This window comes from Palaemon carinicauda, chromosome 23 (genome assembly GCF_036898095.1).
Source record: "Palaemon carinicauda isolate YSFRI2023 chromosome 23, ASM3689809v2, whole genome shotgun sequence".
Classification (NCBI taxonomy): domain Eukaryota; kingdom Metazoa; phylum Arthropoda; class Malacostraca; order Decapoda; family Palaemonidae; genus Palaemon; species Palaemon carinicauda.
The window spans coordinates 71,054,553-71,072,381 of record NC_090747.1 but is presented as its reverse complement, the minus strand read 5'-3'; the positions used below and the strand labels follow the sequence as shown (position 1 = coordinate 71,072,381).

Sequence of the window (17,829 nt, the reverse complement as noted above, 5' to 3'; positions counted from 1 at the left end):
CGATCCCTTTCACCTTAGCGAGGATTTCGGACTCTGTGTCCTTGGAGCAGCAGACATGGTTTGATCCGCTGGCACGGGCGTTAATGAGGGTTATGAAACCAGCACTCATCGGCCAGGGTAACAAACCAGCGGCTGTCTCTCCTACGCTGAAGAGAAAGAGAGGAGTGGACTTCGTGGTGACTTCCCCCAGAGCGAAGTTGGTTCCCAAGAGGTCGGTCTCGAGGGTCCCCTCTCCTGCACGAGTACTCTCTCCTTCTCCCGCCCTGGAAGGATTTTTGGCGGGGGGGCTTTCCGTTGAAGATTTCTCCATCGGACAAGGGGTGACTGCTTACCTCTTCCTCTGGGAGCTTACCAGGTTCTTTCCCTCCTCGGTTACGGCCCGAGGTTTGGTTCAAGGAAGCTACAGGAAGATCAAGGGTACTTTCCTCCTCTCGAGCTCAGGCACCTTGGCCTTTCGTCGTTAAGTATCTACTTGCGGACAAGCTCGATGTTGTACCATCTGGACGCACTGACTGAAGGCTTCCTTCGGGTGTCTCGTCTGTGGAGGTCAACGACCTCAGACACCCTTCCATCCTTGAGAAGAGTTTTGTCTTTGCCCAAGGACAGAGACTTAAACATCTGCTGTGTGGAGTAAATCGACTTCCGGTTTCACTCCTCCAAGGCGCTTTCTTCCAGACTCTGCAGGGCTCCAGCTCCCTTTTCTTTCAACCACGTCGGCCTAAGTTATCGGCTACGACAACTGGGACAAGGTGTCCAATTGCAGTTTCCTCCTGTCAGGAACAGATGGCACGGGAGACTCCCCCGGGGGGGCATAGTCCTAAAAGGAGTTCACGAACTCTAGGATTGCAGGTTTTTTCGCTGGGAGGATGCTTAAGGTTACTCATCCGAATGACAGCTTCCCGATGCCCATTCCCGCACAATCTCTGTGAGTAGCCAAGGATATCGCGCCTGCCGTCTCTGTCAGCGAATTCAGTGTCTCTGAACCTCTATGCCATAGCATCAGCAGAGTTGCCCGGTTGGGCAGAATGATCCATACCTTAGGCGAAGGTCTTCCTTAGGATCATCGACGGCTTCACCCCCGGCCCCCTCAGTCGATCCTTTCTTGTAAGGAAGGATCTGAGAGGGGATGTCCATAGTCGACCTCTCAGCCCTGATCAAGTTTGTCGAACAAACTTCGGCCAGCGTAGACCAGCAGAATCGATCAGACTGGTAACGAGGCGACAGGACTCCTTTAACCCTGGATCGGAAGGACGGGTACTTGCAGTTTCCATTCCATCCATCTTCCAGGGTGCTCGTCGATTTCAGCCTAAACTGCAAGTATTCCTGCTTATGATGCAGTGTGGCTATCCCGCCGTGGCATAGCAGGTTTGTTTCCCCAGAGAACTCTCCCTGCCTTCCTCTTGGCCGCTCAGGTGCAGACTTCCGCCTCCTCTGCTGTTTGGAGGGCTGGTCAACTCCGGTAGGCTCGGGTTTCGACCTTCTTCAGCGCCGGGAAAAGCTTCCGAATGCTGACCATGAGTGTGGGCTCATTGTATTTTGCTTGGAGCCTTCTCTTCCTCTGCCTCAACATCTGGAGTATCTGGCCATGATATTGAGTCAACCGCCTTACCACGTTGGAAACCCCGCTTCTCGTCCGTCCAGCGAGGTTAAGCAACGTCGGTACTTGGATGGGTGACCACCTGGGGACGCCAGATTCTGTTACCACATCCTCCGAGCCTTCCTTTCGGTTGACTGTGGCAAGACTGAGGAGAGTCGCAGTACCTGTTCTCAGTCAAGCAGAGTTTTCAGCCCTACCTTGGAACGTTTCCTAGTTCTTCTTTCCTCATTGACCCGTTTATAGTCCGAACGGTCGCCTCAGGATAAGTTCCATGTGGGGCGATCCAAGTTCCGGTGGCTTCAGGTAATGTTTAACCGGACTCCCTGGCCCTATGGGACCAGCGGAACTATTAAACCTGCAATGGGTGTTGACCTATGGAGCCTCTTGATGGTAGTGGATATTCTCGTCCTTTTCCCACATTCTTGATGCGGTTCTCGGACTCGTCAAAGGAAAGGGGGGGGGGGCATGTTCCGGTCCAGGCCTATGGTCAAGACCTGAAGGATACCTCTCCATCATTCAGGCAGGCTTAAGGGCCTTAGTCTGGCCCCTCTTCAGATCCTACCGCTCCTGCCAAGTCGCCCCGTTGCGTGTCGACTTCATGCTAACCAGCAGGGGACGCATTTTCACACCTTCACATCTTGCAGTAGAGATACCGGGATGATTGAGATTCTCTCAATTCCACCATCGGCTCTCTCATTCCAGGCAGGGGAATGTTTCTCTCAGACTATCCGAGCAGAGCCTCATAGAGAGAGTGTACCTAAGGGTCTTTGACCTTGGGTAACCAGCAAGTGCTGGTCTGGGGGACCTGATCGCGACAGCTTGGAACCTCAAGCTTCCGCTAGTTTTCCCCCCAGTCTCAGACCCCGAGACTCTGGCAAGATGCATTCCGGTGATGGTGGGACAACTTCGACGCCTGCGTCTTCCCTCCTTTTTGTCTGCGGACAATGGGTCTCAACAAAACCAGGTTGTCTGTCAACCTTTCAATGGGAGAGCTCCACTGGGACTATGCGCAGAACGGTTTCTGGACCCTCTGCTTCCCCTGACGGAACTCCCGGGAGAGCTTCTCCCACGGCGCAGACTACTCAAGCAACCACACTGCGACATCTCTCCCGAACCGGGGCGTCGCTTCGGCTTCATGCCTGGAGACACTACGCTTCCTCCTCTAGAAGAGACAACCCGCTACAGTCGCGGTACGGAGGTCGCGTCATCTGCGATAGTCATCCACAGGGGTCTCCCAGGCAAAGTGAAGAGTCTAAGGTGGTTGGTGCCGTGGGAGATATACCTCTTCCCGTGAGGCCTCTTCTCCAGCAATAACGGTCTTATTGCCTTTCGGTGGGAGGAAACTCCTTTCCGCTCTTGGCAATGAAGCCTGTCGCTCAGCCTTTCCCTGACCTTCAGGCTTAAAGGAATAACTTTTTCCTGCCCGCTGGATCTATCCTCGCTCATGCGAAGCTACGATCGTCCCTGCCCTAGTCGGAGGAAGACCTCCAACTTGGAGCATGGCTCGGACTTTTAGTCCTTTAAGAGATCTTCTCAAGACCCTTTTACGACAGGCCTCGGATTGTATTCCGCCTTGGGTCTTCTGCTCACTCTGGCCACGGCCAGTGTGTAAGCAATCTTCTTGGTCTCTTACTACTCCCTCCCTTTCTAAGGAAGAGGGGAAGGCAACATTCAGGCTCGCTCCTGAGTTGTTGGCTAGACTCAGAATCTGAGGGTCCCGACCCTTCGGTCCGATTCATTCAAGATTTTGAGTCTCCATTCTGTGTCTGATGTCCCAAGACCTTCTCTTTCTTGCCAGTACAGGAATCGAGAGGTTAGCGCTGGGAACAGCTGCAGTTTGGCCTCAGTTGCAGCCGATTTGGGAACACAAGGAGGACATGGGGGGAGAGTCACCAGTATACCTCTTCAGCCCGGACTCAAGGACATTCATCTCGACCTGTCTTCAGACCCTCCCCCGTCACGTCGCCCTACAGCACGATGTTGGATACATCGCAACGTCCCTCGCCTTCGAGTAATACTACTCTGTGACGCAGGTGCTACAAGCTGGAGTCTGGAAGCGTCTGATGACCTTCGCAGCCCGCTTCCTGCAGGGCGTGACCCACAGGAGTCTCGATACGTTTTCTATCGCTCTGTGGTGGCTACACAACAGCTGGTCTAACCTCAGGCTCCTTTTTGGACAGGTAGCAGAAGGTTGAGGGCATTGTTATCAGGTTTTAGTCTGCATGAACGAAAGAAGTATGTCTGGCCCTTACTTCTTTCTTCATCATCCCCTCTACGGGGAAGCAGCATCCTGGTCTCTGCATAGCTGACCTCGAACCTCTGCAGGTAAACCATGCTTCCTTGTGTTCCGAGTATTGAGTCAATACTGTCGCGTCCCCCATACCCTGACGAGGTGGTATTGGGAACGTCCTAACCCAGAGTTCCTTCTGGAACTCCAGATCAACTGCCTAGGACGGGTCACACTTCTTCCTTCACACACAAGCTTACGTAGGCCACATGGTTCCTTGCGGTGCAAGGAACTTGTGAGGTGCAGGGACTCCTTTTCTCGAGTGCGAATCACTCGGATTCTGAGTCCCCGGGTAAAGCCAAAGCCAGTATGGCTGGGGACTTTCCACCCTTCCTAAGGGATAAGTCACCCTTTGTAAATAGCGTGGTTTGTATTTCGGTTACGGAACAAATGACAAATTCGAAGATAATTTGTATTTTTCCTAACCATACAAACCTTAGCTATTTACACATATTTGCCCGCCAGCCCTGTCCCCCAAGACAAGTCCTACCTCTAAGTGAAAGTGAGTATTCACCTGTGTGTGAGGGGGAGGAGGGGTAGCTAGCTACCACTCCCCTACCCCCCCGCTAACTAGGGCGGGGGTAATACACCCTCGTTAAATTCTAATGGCTCGCCATTTCAGCTACGCTAAAAGTAATAACCCTTTGTAAATAGCTAAGGTTTGTATGGTTAGGAAAAATACAAATTATCTTCGAATTTGTCATATAATGGTGCTAAGAAATGTTTGAGTTTGAAAGCAAGGGCCTAATTATTAACATGGTCAAAGGCAACACAAAAATCAAGGCCAACAAAATGAACTTCCTGACCACAATCAAGTGATTTTTGTACAGCATTGAAGACTATAAGATGAGCATCACTTAGACATTTTGCCAAAAGACATTAAAAATCATTAGATATTGTGAGAGTTATGGAAATTGTGCAGTAATTAGCATGGAGTGCTGATTTAAGGGTAGCCAACGACTTATGGCTTATGTGGTTAGAGTGACCAAAGAGGGTGCTGTGCAATCATGTTTCTCAAGTATCCTCTTTTGAGAGAAGTGCATTCCAAACTCTTGCATGCTATATCAAACTGTGTGGAGACTGTCAACAGTATCCTCAGAGTCAATTGTTTTTTTTTTTCCTGGCTCTTTAGTTTATGTGTCAGGTTTCAAAAGCAGTAAAAAAATAAGCTTCTCAGGTCAATGGAATATTCATTTTAATTTGTATAAGTAAGCAATGGGTCAGTAACTAGAACTAGGTGGGTAATAGTAAAATCTTGCATTCCATTTTTTAGGAATAGAACAAGTCCACTTAAGATCTCTTCTTTGCTGGCATTCAGAGCTAGGGTGATTTTAAGAGTACAGTAGTTGGTTTGGCAGTACATGTACTAATTAAACTGGAAAATCATTTCATGAGGCTTAACTATACTTGACTAAACTCATTTCCTGAAAGAAGCAGTCCTTTATTAGCTATTGAACAGTTACAACTAAGGCTATTCTAGATCCATCCATATACCAAGGCACTTCCCCCAATTTTGGGGGGTAGCCGACACCAACAATGAAACAAAACAAAAAGGGGACCTCTACTCTCTATGTTCCTTCAGCCTAATCAGGGACTCAACCGAGTTCAGCTGGTACTGCTAGGGTGCCACAGCCCAACCTCCCACATTTCCACCACAGATGAAGCTTCATAATGCTGACTCCCCTACTGCTGCTACCTCCGCGGTCATCTAAGGCACCGGAGGAAGCAGCAGGGCCTACTGGAACTGCGTCACAATCGCTCGCCATTCATTCCTATTTCTAGCACGCTCTCTTGCCTCTCTCACATCTATCCTCCTATCACCCAGAGCTTTCTTCACACCATCCATCCACCCAAACCTTGGCCTTCCTCTTGTACTTCTCCCATCAACTCTTGCATTCATCACCTTCTTTAGCAGACAACCATTTTCCATTCTCTCAACATGGCCAAACCACCTCAACACATTCATATCCACTCTAGCCGCTAACTCATTTCTTACACCCGTTCTCTCCCTCACCACTTCGTTCCTAACCCTATCTACTCGAGATACACCAGCCATACTCCTTAGACACTTCATCTCAAACACATTCAATTTCTGTCTCTCCATTACTTTCATTCCCCACGACTCCGATCCATACATCACAGTTGGTACAATCACTTTCTCATATAGAACTCTCTTTACATTCATGCCCAACCCTCTATTTTTTACTACTCCCTTAACTGCCCCCAACACTTTGCAACCTTCATTCACTCTCTGACGTACATCTGCTTCCACTCCACCATTTGCTGCAACAATAGACCCCAAGTACTTAAACTGATCCACCTCCTCAAGTAACTCTCCATTCAACATGACATTCAACCTTGCACCACCTTCCCTTCTCGTACATCTCATAACCTTACTCTTACCCACATTAACTCTCAACTTCCTTCTCTCACACACCCTTCCAAATTCTGTCACTAGTCGGTCAAGCTTCTCTTCTGTGTCTGCTACCAGTACAGTATCATCCGCAAACAACAACTGATTTACCTCTCATTCGTGCTCATTCTCGCCTACCAGTTTTAATCCTCGTCCAAGCACTCGAGCATTCACCTCTCTCACCACTCCATCAACATACAAGTTAAACAACCACGGCGACATCACACATCCCTGTCTCAGCCCCACTCTCACCGGAAACCAATCACTCACTTCATTTCCTATTCTAACACATGCTTTACTACCTTTGTATAAACTTTTCACTGCTTGCAACAACCTTCCACCAACTCCATATAACCTCATCACATTCCACATTGCTTCCCTATCAACTCTATCATATGCTTTCTCCAGATCCATAAACGCAACATACACCTCCTTACCTTTTGCTAAATATTTCTCGCATATCTGCCTAACTGTAAAAATCTGATTCATACAACCCCTACCTCTTCTAAAACCACCCTGTACTTCCAAGATTGCATTCTCTGTTTTATCCTTAATCCTATTAATCAATACTCTACCATACACTTTTCCAACTACACTCAACAAACTAATACCTCTTGAATTACAACACTCATGCACATCTCCCTTACCCTTATATAGTGGTACAATACATGCACAAACCCAATCTACTGGTACCATTGACAACACAAAACACATATTAAACAATCTCACCAACCATTCAAGTACAGTCACACCCCCTTCCTTCAACATCTCAGCTTTCACACCGTCCATACCAGATGCTTTTCCTACTCTCGTTTCATCTAGTGCTCTCCTCACTTCATCTATTGTTATCTCTCTCTCATTCTCATCTCCCATCACTGGCACCTCAACACCTGGAACAGCAATTATATCTGCCTCCCTGTTATCCTCAACATTCAGCAAACTTTCAAAATATTCCGCCCACCTTTTCCTTGCCTCCTCTCCTTTTAACAACCTTCCATTTCCATCTTTCACTGTCTCTTCAATTTTTGCGCCAGCCTTCCTTACTCTCTTCACTTCTTTCCAAAACTTCTTCTTATTCTCTTCATATGACTGACCCAATCCCTGACCCCACCTCAGGTCAGCTGCCCTCTTTGTCTCACGTACCTTGCGCTTTACTTCCACCTTTTTCTCTCTATATTTTTCATACTTCTCTATACTATTACTCTGCAGCCATTCTTCAAAAGCCCTCTTTTTCTCTTCCACTTTCACCTTCACTCCTTCATTCCACCATTCACTGCCCTTCCTCATGCTGCCTCCAACAACCTTCTTGCCACATACATCACTTGCAAACCCAACAAAATTTTCTTTTACTAACTTCCACTCCTCCTCTAAATTACCAGTTTCTCTTACTCTCACCTCATCATATGCCATTTTCAACCTTTCCTGATATATACTTTTTACCCCCGGTTTTATTAGCTCTTCAATCCTCACTACCTCCCTTTTACATCCACCTACTCTATTCCCCCACTCTTTTGCTACAACTAATTTTCCTTCCACCAAAAAATGATCAGACATACCGTTAGCCATACCCCTAAACACGTGCACGTCTTTCAATCTTCCAAACATTCTTTTAGTTACCAACACATAATCCATTAATGCCCTTTCTACTACTCTTCCATTTGCCACTCTTACCCATGTATACTTATTTTTATCTTTCTTTTTAAAGAAGCTAGCACTTATTACCATCTCTTGTTCAACACACATGTCTACCAGTCTCTCACCACTCTCATTTTCACCTGGTACGCCATACTTACCAATGACACCTTCTACCTCTCCAGCGCCCACTCTAGCATTTAAGTCACCCATAACAACTACACAATTCCTTCTACCCAGTCCTTCTACACACCTAGTTAAATCATTCCAGAACTCATTCCGCTCTTCTTCACTTTTCTCACTACCTGGCCCATACGCTATTCTAGATACCCCAAAAATATCTTTATTAACAAAACTAAAAGAAAATCATATTCTATTAAAACACATCAAACTAAAGCCCAGTAACCTTGGCAAAGAAAACTAGGATTCCTCAAAATAATTTTTAGAGAATACCAATTTGGTAAGCCCCATTCTGCAGCTAAAACTTGACAAATTCATACAAAATTTCAGCGATGTAGCTGTACTTTTAACATTATACCTCAAACTTACAAATCTTTCCTCTGAGCTTTAAGCCTCTGTGACCAATCTTTTAACCAGAAAAGAAGTGCATTTGGATAGAGGGCAATTTGACAACCTAACCCCACAAAACAAATTAGTAATATTTACTCTTGATATCTTGCAGTTTTGGTCAAATATTACTTTAACGGCCCTCACTGGCCAAAGAAATCTATTCTCTGATGCAAAAGTGATGAAATTTTCTTATTTTTTTAAACATCTTACAAGAAAGAGATTTTAGTTCATTGAGGAGTTTAGCCTATGATAATATTAAAGAAACAGTTTTAGCCATTAGATCTTTAATGGCAAAATTTTATAAAAGTTCTAAATCTAAACCTCTGAGTACATTGTGATTTATGGACATAAAAACACTTGATACTGAGACACCGCATTACAAGGTGAGTCTGTTGTATAAATTGAGTATTTTCCTTTACAACTTTAATTTCCTATCTCTTTCCTTTCATGACCCACCTCCATCAGTGTGTGTAAGTCAGCAATATGAACATCAGGGGAGGTTCATAGAAATGAATTTAATTTTGATAATAAAATTTGTTGATTTTATTCTCGCCTGATGTTCATATACATGCCCACTCTCCTCTCCACTGACCAATGAGGTTAAGAGGTTAGGATATTAGTTTTGACATCGAGACTAGATTAGGTTGGCTTTAACCACTTGATGTCACCTTGGTTGGCAAGAGCCATAACCTGTAGAAGGGAAGAAAATGGGAAACTTTTATTTATTTTTTTTTAATGTTGATATTTAGTCGACTGTGGGGACGAAACAATATGAACATCAGGAGAGTATAGAAATAAATTTTATTATTAAAATTTTGTTATTTTGCAATTTTTTTATGTAATTTCTTTCACAGAGGTACCTGGAAACAATGAATCTAATTTCTGAAGCCAGCCAAGAACACCTGGAAAGCTCGCCTGTACCTGAGCGAAGGCCACTCTTGGCGAGGTCTTGCTCTGTAGTTGTTAATGTTGAAGACCCAAAAACGATTGTAAGTAGAATGCCAATATTTTTAAGATGGTTCACATTAGTAAATTCTTGTTCTTTTGATTGAAAACCATTACCATACTATAGCCTATTACTTTGGCATTTCAGAGCTTACAGTAGAATATAAGATATGAAAGCACTTACAGTATATTCAAACCCAAGAAGGAACCACTCCTCAAGATGTGTTAAACCACTCAACTTCAATTGCCTTCATCTAGTCTGCTGAGTGTACTTAGATCTGTAACTAATTTGAAGGGAGGGAGGAGGATAATCAATGTACTATAGTTGTTTGCAAGTTACAAAGCAAAATTATTTTCTTAAACAAATTTTTTCTGTTCATCAGCATTAGGCATCTATTTTGACAAAATGCAAATTATGGTTGCTTTTCCTTTGCAATTATTTTAATAGGTCCAAATAAAGCACCATTGTTCTGGCACTATTTACAAACTCTTATGCTCTTTGCAGTGGAGATATATTTCAGCAATAGCTAAAACTAGCCATTAAAGCTTTTGCGAGGTGTCACTACTAATTACCCCCTCACACCTGCACTAGTAATAAACTGTCCATTTTTATTTCGGCTCGGTGGAGTACAGATATTGTCTTACTCCCCCGTTAAAACCAAGTAAAATTTCTCAATACTGGTCTAAAAGCTGAACATTTTCCTTTATCTTTTTCTCTCCCAGGTGTGCCCATGGGGATCAATAACCATGTGGGTTTGTCCCGGCATTTAAGGGCACCGTTGTGGCACTTTCATGTCGGGGGTAGAAATTGATCCTCACGGTCTCTTCCCTATGTGTCGGGGTCGCTCTTGCACGCAGGAGTCTCCATGCAACAATTGTTGTGTATGGTTGCCCTTTTAGTGGATGAGTTTTAACAGGTGGCAGAAAAAGAAGGCTAAGAGGGACTCTTCCCTTTCGAGGTCATCCCCTTAAGGAAAGAAACCTCGCCATCGGACTCCATCGTCTCGAGATCTCCAACTACAGTAGACTCTGCTAGGTCGGTCGAGTATGAGTGGCGCCCATCTGACTCTGGGACGACCCTACGCTCTGGAGGCCTTCCTCCTCTCAGGAGCTAGGACACTAGAATTCCTAAAGCAGAACATTGTGAACCAGTGGTCAACCTGTTTGTAGGGCGACGTGACTCTGTGGTCTCAAAATTCCAGTGGCAGGTGCTGAAGAGAGAAGGGATAGTTACGTAACTCCTCATAGGACGGTCCCTCCCTCTTGAACATGGAGGATATTGAGGCAGTGGCAGACAGGTGGAGGAAGGCAAGCCAGGACTCCCTCCTCTAAAGGGCTATGATTTCTGCCCTTACTCCTCAGTTTTGCCACGGCAGAGATCGTCTCGGACAAAGCACCAGGGGTCTGAAAAAACTTGCAACCAAAGAAGCAGGCAGCACAACCCCAAGGTCGCAAACAACCCTTTTGACCTGTAGACTCGAAGAGGGGCAAGGGAGGCAAGAGAGAAACATGGATTTTCCTGATAGGGAGGGCATTCCCTCGACCAGTTCACTGATAAGTTGATGGCTGAAGAGCAGATGGCAGAGGTGGATGCTCCAAGGGGCCGAACCTTGGTCGGTCTCCGTGCTCAGAGAGGGATAAATCATCCCATTCACACACACTCGCAAATCCAGACCATGCTAGAAGAGGAAAGTAGGAACAGAGTTAGTGTGTAAGACTAAAATGTGGGTGCTAAAAAGGAAGACAGTAAAGAACATAACTGACAATCTGTGATTTGGAATTTTGTAAATTCAGATATTGCACTTCTTGCAAAGAGAAAATCTATTTTTCATGTTTAGATTAGATTTTTAAATAAAAAAATCTGGTCATTGCTAAAAGGCTTTTCTATGTACAGTATTTACGCAAGCACACCCAATACCTCGGGCAACCCTTTTTCCATCCTTGATACCTATATATTTACTTTTTCTTAAAAAATGTCAAGGGAAAGATACCGTTTTAGTATACCATATGTTGTACAGTAAAGGGATTTTGACGGAGGAAAAATCTATTTCTGGGCGAGAGACCTGTGCCGCCCAGTGAAATGCTCCTAAAGCACCATTTCTAAGGAAAATAACTGCTATAATATTACCAGAGAAAAAATGCATAGGAATGCTAGGTTGAACTAGCTCGCTCACCTATTGGTGTCGATATAAACTGGGGCGTAATATAATCAGAGGTCTCGCACCATTTAGACATTTCCTCTTCAGAATCCCTCAATAGTGAGGTGCCGTTCAACATCTCCTGCCGCACAGACTAGTACTACTAACTCTACCCACATTTGCCCAACACTCCCCATAGCACCCCAAGTTTGGGGTCTGATCAGGGAGGGACAACTAGGGTGGGTTCACTGGGCGGCACAGGTCTCTTACCCAGAAATAGATTTTTCCTCCGTCTAAATCCCTTTTCTGGGCTCAACCTGTGCCGGCCAGTGAAATAGTACCAGAGAAACGAACCCAAACTTCAGTATATATGAGGGAACAAGTTAAAATCAAAATAACATAACAGTAGTTTAATCAAGAGTTGTAGTAGTAGACGATAGTCTTTTATAACATCAAAAACTGACAAGGTATAATATCCCAGGAAGGGATGGCAAAATGTAAAAATAAACTTGATAATCAAAATTATGATCCGAGGTCAGAACATCTTAGATAATACCATATAAAACTGGATATAAAAGGAATACAGTTCGCAGGACAAAATGTAAATATGATAATAGTAATAGAGATAAACAATATCCTAAGACATGGGGACACCCTTGGGTGTGACATAACAAACTGAACTCAGGTAGGAACTGTAAGTGAGGCAGGTAAGAGGAAGGAGATGGCAAGACATAGTAAATTTAGGAATTAATTAGGAATTAATTTGTTCGGGGGATACCACGCTCCCTGCGGCCACGGTAGCGAGTTTAAGGGCCTCTAGATGTTTAAGATAGTGCCGCCTGAATACTGACGGGGATTTCCATCTGGTATATTTAGTAAGATCTGCAAAGTTCATGTGATGGAAAAAATTTATTGAGGTTGCTACCGCCCGTATGTCATGGACGTGAGGGAAAGACTCAGGATTAGCCTGTTTGATAAAATACAAAATCCGTTGCCTGATCCCTTTTAAAGTTATAGTTCCTCCCTGCTCTCTAACAAACAAGGGCCCTGAGGTCTTATAGGCAGTCCTCGATAGAAAGGACTTTAGAGTGGTAACAGGACAGGGAAGGATCCTGAGGGAGCGGGATAATTTTCCAGGAGGACCATCTGTTCTGAGGGTCTTCATTTTTGGCCAAGAAGACTTTGTCTGGGGAGAGGAGATCTTCTCCTGACGGAAGGAACTCAATGTGGCCTGGATCTCTTGACAAGGCAGCTAACTCCGAAATTCTAGCGCCGGATGCTAAACTCATAAGAAATAGAGTTTTTCTGAGTAGAGGTATATACTCACATGAGTCGTTGATGGTTTCTGACGCCAGTTTAAGAACATCATTGAGAAACCAGGAAACCGAGCTAGGACGAATGGATGGTTTCAGTCTGGCACAGGCTCTTGGAATTGAAGCTAGCAATGAGTCTGTTAGATCTATATTAAACCCGACCAGGAAAATTTTCTTCAAGGCAGACTTGATGGTAGTAATAGTGTTATCTGCCAAACCTGACTCAAACAAGGTTCTGAAAAAGGTAACCGTTAGGTTTAATGTCATAAAGACAACATTAGAATCCTTCAAAAACTTTGCTAGTTTTTTGACCGCTGAGTCATATTGACGAAGAGTGGAGTCTCTCTTATCTGATTCTAAGAATAAAGTATTCTGGGGATCTATGTTAGCCCCTTTTTGGGCCGCAAACTTCATGAAGTCCATAAAGTTATGTCGTCCTGAATGTTTGAGGAATCGAACACAGTGTGCGTTTGTACTATTTGAGTCAAAGTCTGGTTGGGAATCTGGCGAGGGCGGAGACTCGGCTCCAGTAAAAGAGTAAACCAATTGCTCTTGGGCCAATTGGGGGCCACCAGGGCTACTTGACCTTTGAAGGTTCGAAGTTTGTCCAGCACCTTCATCAATAGGTTCACCGGTGGGAAAAGATAAATCCTTTCCCAGGTGTTCCAGTTCTGAGACATGGCATCTGTGGCGTAAGCCCGAGGGTCCAGGTTGGGGGCCACATAACATTTTAGTTTGTGGTTGGACTCCATCGCGAAGAGATTTACATGGAGGTCCGGGACCTGGGAGAGGATCCACTGAAACGATTTTCGATCTAGTGACCATTCTGACTCCAACGGGGTCGTCCTTGAGAGTGCGTCTGCCACAACGTTCCGAACTCCAGCCAGATGGACATCTGATAGGTGCCATTGGTTTGAGGCTGCTAGGGAAAAGATCGCTACCATCACATGGTTGATGGTGCTTGACTTGGAGCCCCCTCTGTTTAGGCAACGGACTATAACTTCGTTGTCGAGAACTAGTCTCAGGTGTTGCTTCTTGGCCGGGGAAAGACGTTTTAATGTTAGTAAGACCGCCATGGCTTCTAGGACATTTATATGGAACTGTTGGAACATTGTGGACCAAAGGCCCTGAACCTTCCTGTGTTGGGAATAACCTCCCCAACCTGATAGGGAGGCATCCGTGTGGATGACTATCTTTGGAGGAGGGTACTGTAACGGAACCGATTTCGACAGGCTCTTGGTGGTTGTCCATGGGAGAAGCCTCTTCCGAAGAATGGGAGGAAGACGGGTCTTCTTATCTCGAAATTTGTTGTTCGCTCTGGAACGCCAAACCCGGTTTATGTCCTTCAGTTTCGCTTTCAGTAGAAGGTCTGTCACTGAAGCGATTGTAGGGATCCTAGGATCTTTTCTTGATTCCTTCTGGATGTTATCTTTTCCCTGAGAAAGCGTTTGGTATTCTTCGCAATCTCTATTCTCTTGGATCTGGGAAGACATAGGGTGTGAGAGCGTAGGTCCCACTGTAATCCCAGCCACTGAAACTTGGTCTCCGGTGTTAGGCGGGACTTTTTGAAATTTATTTTGAATCCCAGAGACTGTAGATACTGAAACACTTTGTTTGTCGCTCTGAGACAATCCTTAACGTTGTCTGACCAGATTAGCCAGTCGTCCAGATATGCGACGACTTGGACCCCTTGGGTTCGAAGTTCCTGAATGACTGATTCCGCCAGTTTCGTGAAAATTCTGGGCGCGATGTTGAGCCCGAAAGGCATCACTTTGAACGTGTAAGCCTTGTTGCCTAGTCTGAATCCTAGGAATGGGCGGAAATGTTTCGCTATTGGAACGTGATAGTAAGCATCGGTAAGATCGATGGAGGTGGTGGCGGCCCCACGGGGAAGTAAGGTCCGTACCTGCGAGACGGTAAGCATGTGAAACTTGTCGCATTGAATGAACAAGTTTAGCCGGGAAAGATCTAGGATGACTCTTCGGTTGTCTGAGTCTTTCTTCGGGACGCTGAATAAGCGACCTTGAAACTTCAGATTCTTTGTTTCTTTGATTGCGTTCTTCTGCAATAGATCCTGGGTAAACAGAGTCAGATCCGGTGTCGGGAGTTGATGGAATTTGGTTGGTGGAGGAGGCCCTTCTATCCAACTCCACCCCAGGCCCTTGGAAATTATGCTGAAGGCCCAAGGACTGAACCTCCATCGACTCCTGAACGCATAAAGTCTCCCTCCTACCTGAAGATTCTCAGTAGTTGGAGGATTTTCCACCACGGCCTCCACGTGATCCCTTTCCACGGGAGAAATATCTCCCCTTGCCTCTGTTCTGAAAGGAACCTCTTGATCCAAGGCCCCTGCCTCGCTGGTATCCTTGAGAGGAACTCCAGGACTCATAGGTAGGGTTGTAAGCCGGTGAGGTGAACGAACTTGAAGCCATCTGGCTTTTAGGGATGAGAACATATTCCTCTTGGGGCTGAGGCTTGGAGGTGGAGGGTTGGATAGTCTGAGCAACCGGGATCGGCTGGACTACCTGGAGAGGTTGGCGGAACTGGGCAGAACTATAAGGACGTAGCCTTTTCCTGCCCCGGGATTGAACGTTCGACTGTTCGAATTTCCGTTTGGGAGTGAGACCCCAACGGACCTTGAGGCTCTGGTTAACCCTGGCAGCTTCGCTCAACACCGAGTTGACCATGTCCTCCGGGAACAGGTCCGGACCCCAAGCGGAGGCTTTAATGAGCTTATTCGGCTCATGGCGAATAGTAGCCTCTGACAAGACATGCCTACGGCAACGTCTTTTGGCTACCAAGAAGTCATAGCAATCCGATAACAAGGATTGTAAGGTGGCCTTTGTCAAGACCTTAAAGACGTGTTCCCCATCAAAGTTGAGGGAAAGCATCTCTGACATCGTCGAGACGTTTAGGCTCCTGCCAAACCTAGACCGGGACTCGAACTCGAGTCGAATTAAGGTTTCGGGAAGTCTTGGAAGACGTTCGCTCAATTGCGTCGACGCACAATCAGCGGATAATTTGCCAGAGGTAAATGTTGACTGGATGTTAAGCCAACATTCGTTATCTGATGGGAGCAGAAGAGATATAGGGTCTGTCTCCCGAAGCTGGGGCAAAGGTTTGTCTTCGGCCACCGCCTGAAGAGCTAAGTCCACCATTTTGGTGACGCAAGGAGTAGGGGTTTGCTCGTCCACAAGAAACATAGTGTATGTGCTCGTGGGGAGTTAGCATGGTGTTCGTGCAACCTCACTCGTTCAGGGTTCTAACCCAAACAGACCGAGCCTGTTCTTTTGGGAAGATAACGGTCTCCTTAGGGACCTTATCTATCCGGACAAGAGCTTCTTCTGTCAGCCGGGCGAAATCGGGAAGGGGAATCGAAGGCCGGGAGGGAAGAATTCAAATTCTTCAATGGGCCGGGTTCCGAAACCTTCAATAGTCAACATCCCGTCAGTGAAAGGGGAGTGGAGCGCCATTTTCCACGGGTTATTTTTGGTGAAAGGCGGGAGGTTTGAGGCGTCCAGGATGAGGAACTGCTGTTGTTGAGGCAGTCCTCCTTCTAAGGTGTCCAGTCTGTTGGTAACGGCAGATAGCATCGAGCTAATCTGCTCTGAGACAATCCTAGACATCATATTAGTGAGAGCCACCGGGTCAAAGTTGGCCGGGGCAACTGAGGAAGTTGGCTGCACTCCCGGGTCCTGAGAAGTAGAGGAGGTGCTAGCTGAGCCACTTGGGGCTCCGGGGAGGGAAGCCTTCTTTGACTTGGTTGTTTTGGGTAGTGTAGGATTCTTGCGAGTCCTAACTAAGGGTCTCTTCTGAGACTTAACCTTGGGAGGAACCGGTGTGTGATCTTGGGGTAGATTCACGGTTCGCATCAAAACCTAGAAAGGAAGAAGTATTAGATGCCGAAGAAAAAGAAGTGCTAAGAAGAGGGATCTTAGCGCCGGACCCACCTGCCTCACCTACCTCCTTACCTGTCTCCGGTTCGTCCATAACCATGGGTTCCAAGTCCAAATTCAGAGCTGCAGCATTGTCCTCAATGGGGTCGGGGTCATCACCGAGGTCAGTATCCTGATCTAGAGCAAGACCAAGGGTTGCTGTAATGTCGGCAATAATAGGGGCTGCCACTTCTTTAGGCACTGCTGCAGAAGATTTCGCGTTGGGATATATCAGGTTGCAGTATTCTTCAGAAAGAACGTAAGGCTTCTTGGCCTTGACGTTACGGGCGAAGCCGCCTACCCAAACTTTCAAGGTGGCTCTTGCTGTGGTCTTAGCTGCTTGAGAACTCTGAAAGAACAGGGATATGGTTAGCAAACCCGGGAGACGGAGCTCGAGAAATGATAACCAAAGGTTCATTATATAAAGCAAGAGGAATGCAAGTAGAAAAAGACGACCTATAGAGGACTCACTGATTCCAAAGAGAGGGTGGTGACAAGGTCGTAACAGACAAGGCAGTTGTTGGGGTGCCAAACTATAAGGTCATCCATTTGGATCCCGCAGTCGGCGTGAGATCTACAGACCTCATGTCCGCAGGGCTGTTGAAGGACGGCCGCGCAGGCTGTCATCCGACAGCGTTCCACCTGTAAAAGGAATAGTCTATGAACACCTAATTAAGATCTCTTGAAGGGACCCCGGAGGATCCGGACCTTGAAATTAAGGCAAAATGCATAGTCTTATATTAAACATGCAGGGAACCTTAGACTATTCCAGAAAAGGATGTATAAATAAGGGATGAATAGAATTAAATAACAGTCCCGGGGACCGGGATAAGAAATACCCAAAGTAAACTTAAAGTAAACTTAGAGTAAACTTAAAGTTACACCTTAAAATACATATGATAAAGAACTCCGATTATTATGATCTTATGATCTTATTCATTAACGTCCGTGAGAGTATAGGGCTCCCGTAGGGAGAGTAGGAATCATAATCTGTGTCAG

The 17,829-nt window shown here is 46.0% G+C and overlaps 1 protein-coding gene across 2 annotated transcripts in view; it reads left to right on the top strand.

Annotated features, from left to right (window-relative positions):
- The window catches only part of LOC137617166 (uncharacterized), a 159,180-nt gene that overhangs the window by 106,076 nt on the left and 35,275 nt on the right, over positions 1 to 17,829 (top strand). For both annotated transcript variants that reach the window (XM_068347021.1, XM_068347022.1), the window contains one exon: positions 9,354 to 9,488. In XM_068347021.1, coding sequence (XP_068203122.1) covers positions 9,354 to 9,488 — 135 coding nt within the window. The remainder of the gene's footprint in view (positions 1 to 9,353; positions 9,489 to 17,829) is intronic.